Raw genomic sequence first — 20,669 nt, forward strand, 5'->3', positions numbered from 1 at the left:
AAAGCTTACAGGCCAATACATTGTTGTTGGCCAATGAAATCATTAAACCACAGACTGCACTTAAGGTGCTTTTAACTTCTACATTTACATCTAATAGAACATTTATGAAGTTAAAAATGTTTCAAGTTATACCTGGCAATTTTAAGTTTTAAATTATTTAAGTTTAACCAGTAAGTTTTTTTTATTTTATTTTGAAATGAAGACAGGTATCTCTGCAAAGATATTAAAACAATGTAGTTCATTTTTATGACCATTGTTAAATTATTGTTCGTTAAAAAAATTTGACATGTATGTGACTTTGACATTTATTACTTCACCACTGCCTTTGCACAAACTAACCCTTAATTTTGCCCATTCATCTTCAAAGGCTGCCAGAAATTGCCAAATAGATTTTATTCTTTATTTAAAATAAAAACATCTTTCACAAAATAACTCCTCAAAAACTATAAAAATGAAGGATTATAACGATTAATTTATTTTTATTCCTGTTTATTCAAATATTCATAAGTAGTTATAGGGTTTAATGATGAACATTAACTACATAAAAATGTGAATTTGATGGTATGAATTAATGACGTGTTAACATACCTTGAAAGAGCAAAATAACACTCAGTAGACAGTTTATGTTGAGGTGAAATGTGGGTTAAAGTGTCACGTCTGTGAACCTCTCCACCACTGCAAAGAAAGATCTGTAACTTGCTAACTTTAGACTCCCTTTAGCTGATTTTCTTTATGATGTCCCATAAGTCCTACTTGCCTACAAATCTGCTCCTCTCAATTTTTTAGCAGAAGAATAAACAGGAAGTATAGTCATGATACACAATCACAAATGTAACGCTTGTGTTCTTGTTTTTTGCACGACTCATATTTTTGGATAACCACGTATGAATTGGTACTGCTATGACCTTCAAGCTTATTGGTCGTTCCTGCTAATGCATTTGCGCATTAGACCTCATCTTACTTTCTTCCATATCTACCGTATTTTCCTGACTACAGCCGCTACTTTTTTCCTACTCTTTGAACCATGAGGTTTATAGCCCGGTGCGGCTTTTCTGTGGATTTTTCTTCAACCGCCAGGGGGCTCTTTAGCAGGAAGTGAATCATTGGAAATGAAGAAAGCTGCTAATTTTCAATTAGAACAAGCACATGCCAGCAGCAGGCACAACCGAGAAATTTCTTCAAACTCATGTGATGCAGCTTTTAAGTTGAGGGCTATTGATCTGGCAGTACAGGAGGGAAATAGAGCCGTAAACTCGACGTGAACGAAAGCATGGTTCGGCTTTGGAAACGGAGGGCTGCGTCCTTAATAAATCCAGCAGGTTTACTTAAGGACGCAGCCCTCTGCTGCCCTCTGCTGCATCCTTATGGAAAACCGAGAGCGGCGGAGTTACCAGCGGCTTATGTTTCCTGTTTTTTTTTTTCTGTCTTTTTTTTGTTTTTTTTTTAAATTTGTAGCTTGCGGCTTATAGTATAGTGCGCTCTATAGTCCGGAAAATACGGTACTTGACTGCAGCATATTTGACTATTTTGAAAATAGATGTTATTACTTCAGACCTAGTCAAATTTCTGTAACAGCATGTTGCAGAAAAGGACAATTATGCTCATTTAGTGAGACACAGACACATTCAGTTGCTATGTGATTTGTGTGACTGAAAGAGGCTTATGAGTTGTTTTTATCCCTTTATTATTGCATTCATTGTCCTCGCCCTTTGCTTGTTTCCTCTCTTTGTATGCAGCTTGCAAACCTTGTTTACGGACACATTTGGAATCTCACTCAATTAGCTGCTACTTCAAATCACTGCCCCATTTTCTTTTCTTTAATTCAACAAATCCGTGGACCACTGGTTTGAAAACTCTGACCCTAATTGATCTGTCTGCTTTTGGCACCGTTTCTCTCAGAGCAGTGTCATCTTTGCGTTTGATCATAATGAGAGTTGTTAGCCTCCATGACAACCAAGGCCACTGACACAGCCCAGCAATGCAGCGGGCTGATTATTTACAAAGTCAGAAGTGAGATGACTTGGGAACATGCGCTACAAGAGGGAGATTTAAATGGCTCTAAGTACCGTGAAAGTCAGGAAAGTGGTGTCGCATTACTACAAAATGATGCAGAGCAATAGCTTTTTGAAAAGGTCAACTTAACATGCAACAAATTCACATCACCGTATTTTGAAATTGATTCACTTTTAGTTCGACTGAAGAGAAGAGTGTATTTTTTATCTTTTGTTTGCCATTTTGCTGTAAGGAAGGCAAATAGTTTTTCACAGCACTTTTCATGTTACAACTATCTATCTGCATGAGAATTGTGGATCGTGATGTAGGCTACTCATTATACAGCAGTGCACTTCTACACACACGTGACCCATTACTGTATGAAGGTCAGTCTACAAAAATAAGAGTTAATCAACCTGCCAACCCATCCCATTGCTCCAGTTGCAGGACACCTTAACCATAACTGTGACATTTCTAATTCTCTTATTCCATTTTACTTACGAAGCCAGACTACATGACCTGAAATTATGTATAGCCTAACTGAATCAGCTGAATGCTATGCGGTCTCTGCAGGTTAATTTCCTGTCACATTACTGCTCCACTCTGGTATCGCCAAACATCTATAGCAGATCGTATCTGTGGTCTCGACTACCCTGAAATAATTTGTTATATAGGTGGCCTGCTTCTGGGGTGTATTTTCTACAGCACAGTGGCTATTTTTTAAAGTTGTTGTCACCTAAAATGAAGATGATCATGCACTACATTTTGTCACATGTAGAAGTCTGGGTAAAGGAGGATTTTTTCCCCTTCATACTGCAGGAAAAGTGGTTTTGATGTTATTTATTTTTGAAACATTGTAAAGATTATAAAAGCTTTATGTACATCGTCTCAAGGTCACGGTTCCAGTCTGTCATCATTTTCAAAATTCCTTAAATTTCAGTATTTCAATTTTTAGCAACACACAGAAAGGAGAAAACAACAAAAATGGCAAAAAAAGAATGTCTGAATGGACATTAATTATACAGTATATAACCAAAATTAATTTAAATAGTTAGTAATTAAACACTGTCTGAAAAATGAACCAACTCTTTACGACCATATTTTATTAATATTCAGTGTGGTGTTCTTGCATTTTGTGTTTTATTAAGAAGGCTACCAATTTTGACCATAAAATTGTAAACTTGGCCTGTAAGCAGATTGAATATTGATCTTTTCATCTGATAGTTTTAAACAACACATTCCACACAGTGCCAGCATCTGGTGATTGTTTTTTTTACAGGCAGTGATTAAGATTCTGTTCAAATATTTTGTGTTGTTCGGTAAAATTTCCGTTACATAGAACAAGGGTGATGAATTATAAAGGTATAAAAAAAAATAAAATACTTTCAATATTTTTATGCATTTCAATTCAATATTATCTTATTTTTGTAAAATCCAAAAAAATATGCCAGGTGTTGGACTTTGAAATTCCACTTCTGCCTCCAGCACATACAATTTCCACCATTAAGAATTTTTTTCTTTGGTGTAAAAAGTCTCTCCATGAATATGAGTTTGTATATTTCCACAGTGACATGCATCAACTGCACCATGCTTCTGCAGTTATTGGCAACTTTTAGTGTTTTTCCACATTATTTTGCTTTACTCTTTGTTTTACACCTAACAGTGGGTTATTCAAAGAAAGATAAAAACCTTTTTTTGTGCATCTGAAAATGTAATGCACAATATATTCCTTTTTGTTCCGTCAAGTTCCAATAAAAATAACAGTTGTGTCTAAATTATATGAAAAAAAAACAAATTACTGCTATATGCACTGTTGACAACTTAGCGATTTTATTGATTTTTTTTTTTAAATAACGTTTAAGCAAGCGACAAATTTAGTAACTTTTTTTGGTGTTAATGGAGAATTTGGCAACAACATCCAATCCTACTGCAGTTACAGCAAGCATTTAGTGCTGCCTTGAGCCCCTCCCACTTCTGAAGAACTTGCAGGTGGTTTATCTGACGGCAGCTGTGTTTTGTAGCAAACCCAGCCTGCTGTCAGGGCAGAGAGAAGGCCCACTCCATTTTGTTTCTACATATCAATTACTTCACACGCGCAAAGCTACCAGTGATCCTGCTCTGATTTACACAGAATGTAAATATTTTGAAAAATAATTTATTATGTTGCCTAATGTCCCAAGGCCCCTCCTCCTCCCCAAAAGCTGTCACACTCAAATAAATCCCTGCCTCAGTCAGTCACTCACCTCTTTCACTGTGTATGAAGTGTCTTTTGGTTAAATTAGATTTTTGTGGGTTCAGGCAAAGTATTTACATTACTAAATTGACATTATTAAATGATTTCATACAGTGTATTTGTAGTTCTAAATATTTAGAGTATTTCTTTCTTTTACTTCCCTAATCACACATGACCAAAAATGAAAATTACTCAGTGACTTTATCTAGCAACTTCTTGCAACATTTGAGACAGCAAATGGCTACTTTTCTTTCTGAGAAGTTGGCAAGAATGATTCATACATTTATTGCAGCTATGAAGGAGCTGCAGTAAATGGAAAATGGAATCATTTTCCATCATGAACAATCATTTATTGCACATTTTATGCAGTGTTTAGCTGGATATATTTCAAGTTGCCTAATGTATTTGTCCACTTGTATGATGTCTAACTGCATTTTATGCACACTTTAAGAGTTACGAGTTAAGAATAAGAGTTGGTGAAATTGCAATAATGTAAAAGAAAGAAAAGAATTGAGAACATATGAATTAATTGTAACTGATATTATGTCACTATTCAGACTAAGTGTTGCACAGCCCCAATTTTTTGTAACATTTAGAAATTAATAATAAATTGGCTTGAAGTCTCACTCTCTGCTTAACAGTAGTAGTACGTATTAGCAGTAGTAGCAGTATGTAGAAACCATTTTTTTCTACATAAATGATAGTAGAAAATACTTTTTTTTCTTTTTTCTAATTTGTTGTTATTAGAAAAAGCCGGTTAACGGTACAATGTCCTCTGGGCTCACCAAAAAAAAAGAAATAAAGAAATCTGATTTTTAGTTTCTAACTAGCTGACCACTAGCCAGAGCTGGTCATGTGTAAAATTGTCTGATTCTGATCATCAGCTGAGTTCTCAGAGAATCTCTTGTTTTTAAGGATAATGTGAAACATTAGTGTATCTAAGCACTCTGGCCATCAGTTTGTGGTTGAGGTAGTGCTGTAAGCTCAGCACTAATGGGCTCCCATTTATCTTACACCACTGATGTCTTATGCAGCTGTACTTAGCCTGCTGCATTTTCCTGCCTCATGCTGTTTTCTTTTTCCTATCAATATCATCAATATGATGTCATGGCATTGTGAGTTCATGTTCCTGGGTTTCTTGACTATCTATTTTAAAAGGATATACATTCAAAAAAGTAGGATGACGTAATTCATATGTTTCTATCTGATCTGTATTCCTGATTGTATTTTAAAATCTTAGCTTTCTATCTGTACTTACACATCTTCAGCATCCCTGTACATCCTGGGAAATTGATTCCTCCTCCTCAGTAGCGGTGCCTGAGGTTGAAGCTGATGTATAACTTGACCTGACTTGTTTTTGATGTCCTAAAGGAAATGTCTTGCTCTCAGGAGCCGTCATGTTCACCAGCCCGCCACCAACTGTGTCTCTTTCCCATTTGGGGACAATCCTGCAGAGTGCTGTTGCATGTTACAGCTTTTTCTCAGAAAACTGTTGCCTGCTGAGGCTAAGAACCGAACGATGAAAGACTGATAAAAAACAGTAAAGTTTTGAGTCAGGAAACCCAGCAACAAGACAAGGCTGTGCACAATCCCAGTTAAAGCCAAAAGAGAAAGATGTAGATGAAAGTCGATCACCTTTAAATTACGTGTGTCATTAATTTTCAAAGTTTCATATATTTCTTTGGTAGAAATCTTTTGTGTTATAACTTTTTCAAACCAGGCAATCCTAAGAGCCCTCCAAGGGTTTAAGGTGCATTTTTGAAAGATTTTTTCTTCTTCTTGCATTCATACCACAGATACGAATGTTGAGATGAAGTAACGGCCTTCAGGTATCCCTTACTTCATCTCCAATTTTATCAATTGGATAAAAATCACAAAACCTCAGCATTAAATTTAAACACATAAACCCAGCTCTTTTGTCAAGGTCTGTTTTTGTTATTTTATTTTATTGCATTGCTGACATTTCATTGGCGTTTTCAAAGTTTTCTGCATTATTGGTAACCCATATGCTCAGGAAAAACATTGTGCACATGTGTTTGTGTCTTAGACTTGAAGAAATTCAATTCAATTCTTGACTGAAGCCACAATATAAAACCTTGTGTACTCTCGACTCGACTCTGAACCAACCTACAATAAATTTTTTCCAGTACATACTTAAAAAATGAGAATATTGCTTAAAAGAAGCACTGTTTTTTGTAAGTCATATCAGAAAGTGAAATATATCCTTATGTAATCATCACACATAGGGAGCTTTTCCAAGACATTATTTCTTGTAAAAATCCAACATTCAGTGTCTCAGAAAATTAGAATAAATGGGAACTGATGATGCCACATCCAGATCAGCTAATTAGCCCTTTAACTGTCACCCTCAAAACTCTTACATGAGGACACTGGTGTTTCGACCAGTCATAGTACAGTTGCATTATGATAGCTTCCATTCTGAGGTAAGAGTCCATAATGAAAAAAGTCCCTCTAGAACCTTATGAACAAACGGGAAAAGGCTTTGAAAGTTACATGAGCTAAAAAGGTTTCTGTGGTTTGAAAGTCTTATGTTTTCCTAACCCCAGATCACCAAAGCCTCTTGGGAGTGTGCCAGAATTGAGTTGTTCAAATCTGTCACAAAAGGGGCATTAACATCACTCACACTATTTAAAAGTCAGCTTTGTAATTAAGAGCTGTGTGAACAGATCTTAAAAAGTTCATTGCGATTGATTACATGACGTTCCCTTGTGCCTTGGCCTGCTTTGAGATCGAGCAGATTAGCTGCCATTCGGACTGCGTTCCTCAACAAAAACACGTCTCAGTAAAATTTCAGGCAACTTCAAACCAAATTCAGCAGGACTCGAAAGCCTCCAGAGACATTTGCATTGATCAAGGATTTACTTTCACACACACTCCCCATCTTTCACAGGCTGTGATTCAAGGTCTTTTTGGCTTAGCTTCTAATTCCTCCTCTGCTGTTTGAGGGTTCACACACACCCAGGGCCGCATTCCTAATGAAACTCCCAAGGCCAGCGAGCATCTCCATTCCCTAGTTTTTCTTGTGTTGCACACAGGATTACCCCGCTTCAACAACAGCAGAATCAGGGATTTTTGGTCTATTGCAAAGGAGTTGCACAATTATGATAATGTGATGGATAGTTATTTCCTGACCTAATGCTTTCAGTCTGAAAAATCTCCTGCATCATTTCGTCGTCTTCATGCTGTGGGCCTTTAGCTTAAGTAGCGCTGGCACGTTAATACTTCTGGCAGATTCTTTCTCGCCTCGCGACAGGAGCTCAGCTCATCCCTCATCACACAAGGTTCCTCTCTCTTCAAATCTTCTTTTCTCTTCTCTTTGTTTATCAAAATATCACACCTATTTTCTTCTGCCAATCCGTAAATCTGTTTGAGTTACTTTAAATTCTTTTCATTTTTTTCCCTCACAACTTATCCGTTATCCTATGTGTTTACTGACAATCTGTGTTTTCTTGTTCACACACTCAATCCCCCCTGGTTTGCTTTGTGTGATGATTAAAAGTGGGCCGTCCTCATTCACAGGCTGACTAAATCCTCATGTAAAGCGAGGGATCAGCCGACAGAGCACCAATTATAATCTGGCTAATGATGTCAAATGTAGACGTGGTAAAAAGGCTTCTAGATTCATCTGATCTCAGTCAGGACAGCAGAGGGATTATAAAACGCCCTGGTCATGTTGTTTCGAGAGACACAGAACATTAAAACATACATAATACTGGTGTGAACATTAAAAAGAGATAATATCAGACCACATTTCCTACTGAACTCATGTAGAAGTGCCCACGGGCAAAACACTGAACCCCAGCTTGCTCCTGTTAGGCGAACGTCTTGAAGAAGCTCATTTACAGTCGGGGACTTTGTTCACCACAATGATTTGTAAAAAAAAAAAAAAATGCATTAACATTCTTTTCATTATATATATATATATATATATATATATATGCATGATATACACTGCTCAAAAAAATACAGGGAACACTTAAACAGGTGTTTAACACTTAAAGTGTTCCCTTTATTTTTTTGAGCAGTATATATATCATGTATCTCCAGTGCCTTGCAAAAGTATCACAAACCCTTTGAGCTTTTAAAAAATTTTTTGCAAAAGTGTTGTATAAATGTGGAATGGAGGGAAAGTGATGCATGTTTTTCAAAACTGTTTATAAGTAAAAATCTGATGTGAATTTGTATTCACGTCTTGATTCAATACTTTGTTGAACCAACTTTCACTTCAATAATAGCTCCGGGGCTTTCAGGATACGTCTCTTCAAGAATACTAGTGTTTAAAGCCCTTTTTGCAAAATAGTTGAGCTCAGTATTGCTGAATGAAGAGCATTTGTGAATAGCACTTTTCAAGTCTTACGTTCAATCTTACTTGGTTCAAGTAAGAATCAAATAATTAACTGGGGTGTTAACTGGGCTATAACATAAATTTTATTTAAGTCACTCCATTTTAGCTCTTGCTTTCTTTTAGGATTTCTGTGTTTAGCTCCCTTCATTTTCCAATCAACTCTTGCCAGCTTTCTTGTTTCTGCTGAAGAAAAGCACCCGTACCTCATGATGCTGCCACCACCATGCTTCATTGTGGAGAAGTTGTTGGCCTCCACCTTACTTTGTTATGAGGAATGCACTGTCATGTGGATTTGCAGTGTTACTTTTCCTAGCTATAGCATATTGTGTGTTGGTTAAAATGTTTTTTGTTCTCTGTCTCTTCAGTCTAGGTAGATAGCCATGTCTTAGTAAGTTTGCAGTGGACCATATTCTTTCCATTTTTATTTGATTGCTTGAGTATGCTTGATATTTTCAAAGTTTATGATCTACACCCTAACCCCATTTTAATCCTCTACAAAACATTTTTCCCAAATCTGTCTCCCGTGTTCCTTGGTTTTCAAGATGGTATTTGTCAAACTTCTCTATCAAACCTCTGAGGCTTTCATAGGAAAGCTGCATCTTCCTGAGATTAAATTACACACAGGAGGACTCTATTTGCTGATTCCCTGACTGTTTGATGTTTGTTAACAAAAACATATATTTTGGGGCATCTGAGTAAACGGGGGGCAAATACACATGAATGCCACACCTTCTGATTAAAGGAAAAGGAGTGAAGAGGAGGACAGAAATAATTGGATCACTTTCCTTTCACTCACAGCTATGCACTGCTTTTTTGGACTAATATATTTTACATTATAAATTCTCTTTTCTCAGTTTTCATTGAGATTGAACTTGTGTTCTTTCACGTACTTTACCTTCATTTTCAAATTGCAGAAGTATACAAAGTTGTGCTGCCACTGTTGTGTATTCAGTTGAGTCAGCATCTGAATGGTGGAAAGGTTTTCTTTTCTACTATTTAGAAAGCAGTGTAGAAATAAATTCTCATTGCAATCCCCTGGGAGCTGAAACACAAGGTACATAACAAACTGAATAGAAACAGCAAGCTGACAGATAAATTACCACGGAAATAAAGCTTTATTTAATTCAGCTTTTAAATGTGAGACTGATCAATTTTCAGTGGCTGTGCTAACTAGAGTCCCACTGCATTATTGCAATTGTAATTAGGCCACATGATTCTCTATGACTTGCTTTGAGGTCTTGAATAAATTCCTCAACTAATAATTTTATAGATGTACAGTTTAGAATAATGGGAACATTTATTGATTTCTGATTTTATTGGATTTTGATTTCACTCCTATAGCCACAGTTATCATCGCTCAAGATATGTCATGTAGTTCCTGGTTGAATTATTTCCTAACAATAAAAGTGTCATGTATTAGACCAAATATGGGAGAGAAGTATCTGAACAAACTACAAACAGTAATTCCATCTTCTTTAACAAAGACAGGTATAATAGCTCTTTAAGGTTTATTTTTTTCTTCATTCTAAGTAAATATTAGTTTTGATTTATAGTTAAATGTGTTAAATGACTCAATTATTCATTAATTTATTGCAACTATACAGAAGCCTTACAGGTAGCCTTCTGTCATAAATAGTTCCATGTTGAAGTCAAAAGATCCTGCTGTAATTTCAAAAGTGACATTTTAAACTATCTTTAACATTGTATATAAGCCAAGGGCACAATTAGTGCAGTTAGCAATATTAGCATTAGCATTATCTTCATTTCTAAGGATGTCTTTTATCCTTTTTCTTTCCTCCTCACAATATGAAAATAAAGAGCTTTCAGTTTTCTTCCATCAGTATCAATTCTCAAGCTGCTCAGCTAATGTGACTTTATTGATCCCAAAAAGCTATAATATTTGAGATTCAGGGGGAAAAAAAATCAGAAACTCTTGAGCTTCAATTTCTCAGTTTTTAAGCATCTCTTCTACAGCTGTACAATACATCAAATAACAATAATCATCACAATATTAACAACTTTTCAAATGTGGTATTTGGTGACATTTTAGAGGCCATACATTTAACCCCTGCCTACCTTTAAACTATTTGGGTAGTTGGCTTGATTTTCATAGTCTTTTATTTTTTACATATTCTTTACAAGGCGACTGAGATTTGAAACCTCAGGGAGAGTGGCAAGGACATTATGTTGATGAAAAGGAGTTGTGTTTTTTTTTTTTTTTTAAGTGCTGATCTCGATTTACTATTATGCAGTGGTGAAAATATGCTCACTTATTTCACTTTTTAAATTAAATATCTGATTGGGCCAATTTCCTGCCTGATTCTAATATGTCTCTGATTTATCAATTCAGATTGTAGCCAAGAACTCTCACATAAAAACAAAAACTGAGCTTAAGGTTCCTTGATTGGTTTGATTCCAATGAATCAAAAAAGTGTACCACAATACCTTCAGCTGGTTAATACATTTGTATATCAACAATGGTTATAAAGGTCTTATTGCATTTAATTAATTGGTGGGAGAAAGTCAGATTTTTCCCACCTTTTCACTTGTACTTAATAGAGCAATTCAGATTAAGAGAAAATTGACCTATTCAGACCTATGGCCATTTGACTGATTGATCCATTTTGAAACATACTCTTAAGTTTATCCAGTTCTGTCAGAACTTTGTCCACCTTTTTAGCTTTAGTAAGTAAAATCTTCTACCAGGCTGCAGAAACATTGTTTTTTTAGTGCCGCATGATGCTTGTTTTTTCCCTTCACAGTTTCTCTTCAGAAGGGAGTGAGGAAACTAAAGTTATGACAGCTTTTCTACATAATACAAGGAGTAAATATGGCTTCTCAAGGACTCTTGTCTGTTTTCTTGCCATGTCTTTCCACATTCTTTTGATACCTTTGTCAAATTGTGCTAATGTAAAAGTGCTTGCAGGTGCTGCTTGTGGTAATGGGAAACTGTAACAGAATGTCGTGTCTATTATTATGTCGAACCCCATTTGGAAACACTCTCAGCAGTGTAATTCAACAGGATTATCACCGCTATGATTCCCTTTGTGGTGTGCTTGGGAGCTATATAAGGTACCACCCCCCCATCAGCAAACGGTGACCAACTCTCACTGATTTCCACGCAACCCTCAGTCACGGTCCCCCATTGTTTTTTAACCTAACCCTGTTCTCAGTCATCTAAGTCGTGGAAAGCGTAACATTCCAAGTTCAAACACAGCAAAATTGAGCTACAATTGCATCACAAATGGACAATTTGGACTTGAACTTAATAGTTCCATGCGTCTTTGCACTAACCAGCATGAAACTGTCAACATTCAAAGAGCCAGCCCCAGGCTTGCCACAATGTGTTTTCTGTTTATAGCTGGGTTTTATACAGGATATTAAACGCTATCATCTGTTTGGACTGAAAAGCGGGTCTTGCTCAGGCATTATAGACTTTCCCATTCCATTCCACCCCTCCCTGATCTCTGATCTTCATCATCTTGTCTACATTTCCAGTATGTCCTCTGTGTTGTCTGGAGCACTTGCACTGGGCTCCGAGTCAAGTTCAGATGAAAATCATATTTATCTTACTGTTGGGTCCAGAGATCAGGCTATTCCCGTCCGCTGATGTCTCTTCTCATATTGAATTGTGATGTAAACAGCGATGGCATGCTGTGAGTGGATTTTTTAAATCTAATTTTATGAAAACCAAGAGATCATAACTTTTTTTTAGCATCATATCTTGTTAGCCCGTGCCCATGTTTATCTAATAAACCATGCCTGTTATATTAGTGTTTCTTTTTTTATTTTACAAGCCTGGAAAGTTTTCACGCATTGGGAGTCACAGATATAATTACCCAGCAGTCATCTGTATGACAATGAATAATTTAATAGATGTCAACCGTATGTTTGCTTATGATCTTTGTTGGATACTATTTTTGAAGTCTTACTTATCTGCATGTAGTGATTGTATAAATACAATGTCAATACACTCAGGAGTAACATAAAATTTGACCAAATGAAGTTTAAAAAAAAGTAATTATATATAAAACAGAAAAAATGAATCCTCTGAAAAAGTTCTTATACCAGGCAGTGGGTCTTAATGATATTAGATGAGAGAAAATGTGAAAATGCCTGCTATTCTGCAGAGGCAGAGCAGCTGCATTACAGCCTTGTAAAAAACTACCATGTGGATAAAGATCACAAGGCATCTGGATGCCATCGTATCTTCCTTACAAGTCGTGCAACAATTAGAGAGATGGTGCCTTTGACTGAACCTGTGCACTGCACTTCTCGCAGTCAACCAGGGATTTCAAGGACACTGGGGGGAAGCATGTTAGTGCTCTCTGAATAGCACATCACAAGCATCTTTGTGGAGGTGCACGCCACTAATGTTGCATTTAACGATTTTTTTCACACAGGCTTAAAGACACATACCATGTCAGGTTTCTGGATTTCTGCAAGGGTTTGTGCCCTCATGGGTCCTCACTTCACACAAAGTCAAGAATATTTGAGATTCAACAGCTTGTTAGGCCATTTATACCGTGAATGGCACAGGGAACAAAAGCAGATTGATCGTGAATGTTGTGGTTATATATATATATATATATATATATATATATATATATATATATATATATATATATATATATATATAAATTGGAAAATAAATTGTTTTATCAAATATCAACAACATAGGTCTTAAACAATGGGATATTTAAAACAGTGCCTATGAAAAGAGTACTCACCCCTGTTAAAACACACATTTTGTGACTTATAAAACTAGAATCTGATAAATATATATATTTTTGTGTTGATATTTTAATGTTGAACTTTTTCCTGTAGTTCAACTGAAAACAATAAGTAATAGAGAAAGCTGAAAAACCAAGTTGCGTAAGCATATAGACGTTTAGGCTAACTCTTACAATACCAAATTGTGGCTTTTTTTCCTCTTTCCTCTTAAAAGATCCACTGTTTGTAATACAAATGTAAAAATTATTTCAGAAAAATAAATGTTTAAACAAAAATAAGCTACCATTATCCTGGGATGAGCTTATTTGCTAATTAAACACAATACGACAGTATAATTTTCTTTCGTCTGCCTTTCTTTAAGTGTGCTTGAATATCTGTCTTTGATTCAATTTCTCCATCCCTCTTTGTCTCCAGTTGCTGTGCTGCTGAAGGATGACTACTTTGTAAGAGGCGCTGGACTGCCAGGGCGCTTTAAGGCTGAGAAGATGGAGTTTCACTGGGGCCAGAGTAATGGATCAGCAGGCTCAGAGCACAGCATAAATGGCAGAAGGTTCCCCGTAGAGGTAAAACGTCATGTTGCTACACACAGTTTGACAAATGTCCAAGGTTCAGTACTGAAGGTCAGCACTGAATCGTTAGTGCGGTGTTCAAATAGATTATAACTTAATACTCCTCCTAAACTATTTAATTAATGAACCCTAAAGTAAAGGTTAAGGCACGTTTTGGTGTGTAGATTTCACTGAAACCTTTTAGTCGTGAACTCAGTGGTGCTTTAAAAATGTTGGTATTTAAACCCTCAAAAGCTCAGGGGTGTCAGAACTGAGAGAATATCCTGATGCCTTTCACAGTTTTACTTCTTTTCCAAGATACTCAAATGTTTGAACTTTATACAAAATCCATTAGGGGACCTTAAAGTAAATCCATTTCACAGAAGTAGCTAAGAAATGTGGTTATTTTTACAGAAATGATTGAGGAGTGACTGTATCAAACAGCAGAAAAAAATCTATTTGTGGTCAGTTTTTCAATTCACTTTTATGTAAATGGATAAACAAAATATATGCTTTTAATCTATGTACGTGTCATTGAATTAGAATGTCACTATTTTCACTTAGTGTAGCATTTCAGCTCAAAAAGAAAAAACACATACATACAGAGTGACATGTTTCAAGTGTTCATCTAATAAAATATCATTTGAGATAATTTGAGTATTATCCAATAAAACAGCTATTTAAATATAGAAATACTGTAGCCTTCACATCCATGTGGAAGGCTGATTCCATGCAATGCTGTCCAGCAGACATCATTATTGACAGAAATGCTTCAGGATTTTATATGGATACAATAAATTCACATTTTCCTCACTGGTTCTTTCTTATGTGTGTTCCCAGCACTCCCAGTGACCTTTAACATGTTTGGTACTGTAATCTGTGTGTCAGCTGTAGGCATCCACCGTGGTGAGACCATATCCAACAGGGTGAATGTTGTATTAGCATGCAAAGTATAAACTCAAAATACTTGGAATGCATTAGCAAAGTTCAGCATTTTTGCATGCTGAACATTTAGTTTGTGAATAATCATTGATGTATGCCAGTACTAAGACCTAAAGTATTTAAATAAGATTAAATATACAGCATAAAGCTGAAAGACTGAAAGATAATCCATATTAACAAAAGTGCAATATACTCAGACTGCTTAGAGTTGTGTTGGTTAATGGATTCTGAGAAGTGTTAATAAACTGCAACATATTTTTAATTTCTAATTTAATCATTTTTAGAGAGATTACAGTTAATTTACTGGAAGACGACCTCATAAAGAAATGAGTGAAAAAAATCTTAGCCTTTACCGCTTCTTTTTGACAACTTTTTTCTTTTTTTGCTTTGTGCAAGGTTTTTATTGCAAATTGGGTTTGTGGAATTTTCAAAGATGTGGGAATTTATCAGACTGTGGAGGCTTTTACAGGAATCACTCAAGCTGCAGTATACAACTGACTGAGAAACGGGGGAACAGATTGCCAGTAATAAAGGCAAAGCAACAAAAATCATCAAAAACTCTTATAAAAGAGATTTAAAGGGTATAAAGTCCTGGAATCCTCAGTTATGATTTATTTTGAATAATGGATTAAAGTACAAATCTCACTCTTTTTTATGTCATTCAGGGAATAACTTCTAACTGCCTTTTATTCTTTTTTAATATAATTTACAGTAGTATTTCTTTTCTAAATTGAATTTGAATATGTCTCATACATTTTAAATTCAGTAGGATTAAAGTCCGTGTTGTTTTATTTTTCAACAATTTTATGTAAAATCATATTAATTAGTGTACATTTAATAGTGTATGAAAACAGGAAATTGTTGGTTTTCTTCCTGTCCATGGTAAATCCAAAGACGAGGCAAGCAGCGTCTTTCTGTTTGTTCTTAGCCCTCTTCTTTGGAGCCTTCTCTTCCGCCACAGCTTTTTGATGCTGAATGGCTGGGTAATTAGATTTATTTTTGCCACATCATTTTGTGTTCAGCGTAGTGTTAAAGGGCATTGGATTATATACAGCCATTATAAAGCTGTTGTGCATATGGCGCCTTTGATGGTGTGCTTCTAAATAATATGATGGAATTTACTTTAATGGCCAATTTGGCTGCTGTTAAGATGGGAGGGGAGAAAAAGCAAAGAGAAGAAGAAAATTATGCCCTCCAGGTACATAATTCATAGATCTGAAATGTAGATTTTTGTTGCAAGGCTTGTCTTTGTGTGTAGACCAAGGTTTCTGCAGTGACTTCTCTGTGAAGGAGCATGGATTCCAAAGCTAATCTGCTCTCTCGGTATAAATTAGTCGTATAATGCATACCTGCAAATGGGTAGATGTCAAGGATTAAATAGCTCAGCTTGTTTCGAGAGGGGAGAAGGGGAGAAAAAAAGCCACACAATTTTTATGTATGAGAGAAACAAACTAAATTTCGCTTGATGGTGATCTCTGCGATGTGTCTTTTTATAGCCGTATAGGAAATGTGTCTAAACAGCCTGAGTAAGCTTTAACACCTGGACACCATATGCTGCAAATGACTGCATAGAAACTAGTCAGCAAGCAAGCAAGCAGAAGAAAGTAAGCAAGCATAAGTGCTGGGAGGAGGGTGAATGACTCAAATAGTCAGCTTTTGCCAGTTTTCAAGACGGCAAGCCTTGACCAAACATGCTTAAAGGACACATATGCTCTTTTCCTTCTTTTTTTTACAAGTTGATACAATTTATTGAGGTTGTAAGAAAATGTCGGTGTCATGCTTCAGTCAAAGTAACACTGAAAGAGAGCATGCAACACCATCCCTTTTGAGACTTTAATTTACACCTGCATGCAGAGCCTCCAACACTAGGCCAGGAAGCGACCCTAGCTTTTTCACAGGGCCTGCCTCTCTGGTATTCAGCAACCTTTGAAGCACAATGTGAAAGCCCACAGCCTGAACTCACTAGGAAACTCAGAAAATCAGGCTCCAATTATTTGGCAGAACTTAAATACAGTTGAAACCAGATATTTACATACACCAGATAAAAAGGCACATGCAATTTTTCTTTCACTGTCTGAAATTAAATCAGACAAACCTTCTCTTGTTTTAGGTCATTTAGAATTATCACAGTTATTTCTGTTTGCTAAATAACCTTGCACTAACACTTCTTAGAAACCTTTTGTGAGTGTCTTCAAATACATAAGTTTACATATATCTGGCCAGTATGGAGGGTAGTTGTCTTTTAACCACAATGACTTGGGTCAAACGTTTTCTGTTGCCTTCCAACCTAAAACAAGAGAAGTTTGGTTTGATTGTGTGTGTCTGCTTTTGTTTGGAGTGTTTAAATAGCTGGCTTCTATTATACTTTTTTTTCTCAGTGGTAGTTTGATTATACCTAATATAATATGCATGCACATTTTAAAACCCTGTTGGGAAAGCATTATGTTTATTTCTTCTGTCAATTTTTTGTTATATCTGCTAATAGAACTGGGATAAATTTAAATTTCATAGGATTCTGTTAAGAGGTTAGAACTAGTAATTATCTATAAGTAGTTTTCCCATTTGTTTTGCTTGTGATCTCTGTTTGGAGCAGTTAATTTAAATAAAATATGAGTACACGATTTTGAAGATTATGACACACTGATCAACCCAAAATAGGCTTAAAACTGCATTTGAGTAGAATACAGGACACGTTCTTGCTGGTTGCTGGCGGGAAACGTCCCTCTGGTATGAATGTACACACAGTCATTGCAGCAATAACACCACAACCAAAAGGTATAAATGTCAGAGGGGTGAAATGATAAAGTGAAATTGGTGTCTAAATTGTTAATATTAATGCAAATGTCACATATTTTTTGTATCCCCTGGCACTTCTTTACTGGTTACTCTGGTCTACACATTCCATTTTGAAATATTTGCTTGTGCATGTGGAGGTCAATCCAACAAACTGCGACCCACCATGGTCCCTCTGCAAATACCCATAAACTGCTGCAGCAGTAAGCATATTGAGCAAATGTGTTGGTGGTTTAAAGGTATATAATACAGTGTTTGCATGAACCACTTTGACATTTATGAGAGTACAGGTGATATGATACTGTGGAAGTCTCCTTTTGTCTCACTTTGACTAGATATTAGCTGAGGGACTCGTTTGCATTATCAAAGTTAAGGTGCTAAGAGAGTTTTTTGATCCAGATCAGCTATTCTGTGCTCATAATGAAACATAGGTTGGTATGAACAAGGAATGCAAAAGACATATTTTTGTACTAGAATAATCTTAACATGCGGTATCTAATTCCCATGATATAATAACCTTTTGCAAAAGAATAATCAAAAATGTAAAACATTACCAAAGAATGTTTATTTAAAACAAAACTTCAACAATTATTCCTATAATTACATTTTGACTATTACATATAGTAATACTGCTCTATGCACTGACTTTGCAAAAAGCAACAACAAAAACCTCTTTCAGTTTAGCAACAGTTTTTAATGAGTGTTGTGCTGTATGTTAGGGTTTTTTTTTAATGCTAGTATGTCAAGATGATATCAGCTGGTTCATTAGTCAGGTTATCTGCTACAGTGGTCAGCTGCCTAAGAGACCTGTAATGCATAGCTTGCCAGCTTTAGTTTTGCTTTAGTTTTTGTGTTAGCTTAATAATTCTGTTTTGTCCTTTTTGCAAGCAAGGAAGAATATAATTTCCCTTTGAGCTAGTAGCTCAGCAGTGCACATCAACCGAGGAGTGGAGCAGTGCTTTGTTGCTCTATGCTTCATACAGCAGCAGAAGACTTGGGTAACTCCAAGGGTTTTGTATTATATCTTATTAAAATTAACTTAAACTTCTATGACAAAAATATTTTGTAGTTTTGAATCTGTAGGGTTTTTTTAAAATAATTGGTATATCTATTTTACAATAGTAACCATCCCATCCTTACCCATTAATGTCAACAGAACCCAACTTCAAAATATCCGAACTGTCCCTTTAAGAAAAATGCTTAGACACATTTTTACCTTGTTACAAAGTATTCAAAGTATTCAGTGACTAATGGGAGAATTATTTTACCTGACTGTAAAAAAGCACACAAGTAAGAGGCCAATGACTTAATTATTTACTAGATTCTTCTATATTATTATTATTATTATTATTATTATTATTATTATTGTTGTTGTTGTGGTTGTTGTTATTTGTGTTCCTAGTGTCTTTATTGTTTCAGATCATTGTTTTAGGTTTGCTTACATTATTCCAGCTTGATATGTCCCCATCTTCTTGTGCCATAACTCTTTTATAAGCAACACACAAAGAACAGCAATCCTAGATGGGATTTCTGTTGCACTGAGTATGATGATGGCTGAGGAGGGAAAAGTGGGTCAGCAAACACTTCTCATGGCAACTTCCATCACACCAGTGTGTAAAAAAAAAAAAAAAACATTACCACGACTTTTCATACAAGAGGGACAACAAAGCAACTTCTGCCATTGTAGCTGTTAACTACACATGTAGATACTCATGACACACCACAGGAGCAACAGAATTGGAGGTCTGCTTTTTAAAAATTTTCTCTTATTGATAAGTCAGAATACATAAATCAAGCATGATGTATTATTCCACAGTGTGAAGCAGAAGGTATAAGTAAAATGAAATGATGAATGGTTGAAGGGAAATGTGGTTGTGTAGGAGCTAGCCCTTAGCCATTTGACTGCTTCATCTTGTAAGAGTTGCTTTTTTCATTTTTCAAATTTACGACGCTGAACAATTTGATATATTTCAGATTACATTAAATCTGACAGGATGTGTGCAGCTGAATTGTGTACGTTATACAGCTTGTATAAATGTTTGTTCTCAGTGTAGCCAGTATCCTTTCATAGCAGAGGTCGGGTTTTGTTTTGTGTAACGTGTGTTTTGTTCAAGATATGAGCAGCAGACCAAGAAGCCTGATCTCCCAGACTTATTATCTGTGAACTAAAACTGCTCTCCAAGCTTTCTTTTTAATTATCTTTCACTACAAATGAGTCACATTCAGCCTTGAGTCAGATGTCAAGCATATTTGTTCACAGCAGAGGAAAGGGGTTTTATCTGAAGCTTCAAAATACACAGATTGGTTGCATGTGTACAAGAGGTGAAAGACAAATTTAGTTTCAATGAGTCATGTTATGGAGCAGATCTGGCTTTTTAGCTTAGATATCTTTAACTCCTCCCAAAAAAGGAAAGTGCCCAATGGAGTGCTTGGCCCGTGGCCCCTGAGCTTGACATTAATCTAACTATGTTCTTTTTCTTGGGAGTGAAGTGGGGAAATCGATAGATGGACCACCTGTTCACTCAAACAGCGCTATGACAAATGAAAGTGTGGAGTTTTTTTTTCTCCCCTCAGGGATCCTCAGGGAGATCTTTTCCTATAATGTATTAGGTTGTCGCTGAGGTTAGATTAATTATACATGGATTACAAATCACACCTTGGAAGGGTATACGTTTGCACAACCAGCACTAAGAGCATATGAATAAGTATTACTGTGGGCATACAGTAAGGAAGATAAAAGCTCCACTGAAAGCAAGGAAAAAGTAGGAAATGGAAGAGTGTTGGATGAGTCAAGACTGACCCAGGCAGAGCCCAGGAGCTAAATGCAGTGCACTATAAGAAACGCATGCAGAAAATGAAAACCAGCTGCACGCACCAAATCCTGTGCTTTTAGAAAGAAAATCACCAGCTTCAATACACGTGTATGTGAAGAAAATGATGAAAATTTAGATATAATACGCAGAATTGAAACCTAAAACGTGTTTAGAGAAATTAGGGTTTGATACCCTGCTCTGCCTCATGTTAGAGTCTCATGGAGCAAGTCTCTGCACCCGACAAACAT

The 20,669-nt window shown here is 36.0% G+C and overlaps 1 protein-coding gene across 1 annotated transcript in view; it reads left to right on the forward strand.

The window, feature by feature from the left end:
* The window catches only part of ca16b (carbonic anhydrase XVI b), a 155,543-nt gene that overhangs the window by 83,686 nt on the left and 51,188 nt on the right, over nt 1-20,669 (forward strand). The window contains 1 exon segment of the mRNA XM_032549643.1: nt 13,740-13,888. Coding sequence (XP_032405534.1) covers nt 13,740-13,888 — 149 coding nt within the window.

Source organism: Xiphophorus hellerii, chromosome 20, assembly GCF_003331165.1.
Source record: "Xiphophorus hellerii strain 12219 chromosome 20, Xiphophorus_hellerii-4.1, whole genome shotgun sequence".
Taxonomy (NCBI): domain Eukaryota; kingdom Metazoa; phylum Chordata; class Actinopteri; order Cyprinodontiformes; family Poeciliidae; genus Xiphophorus; species Xiphophorus hellerii.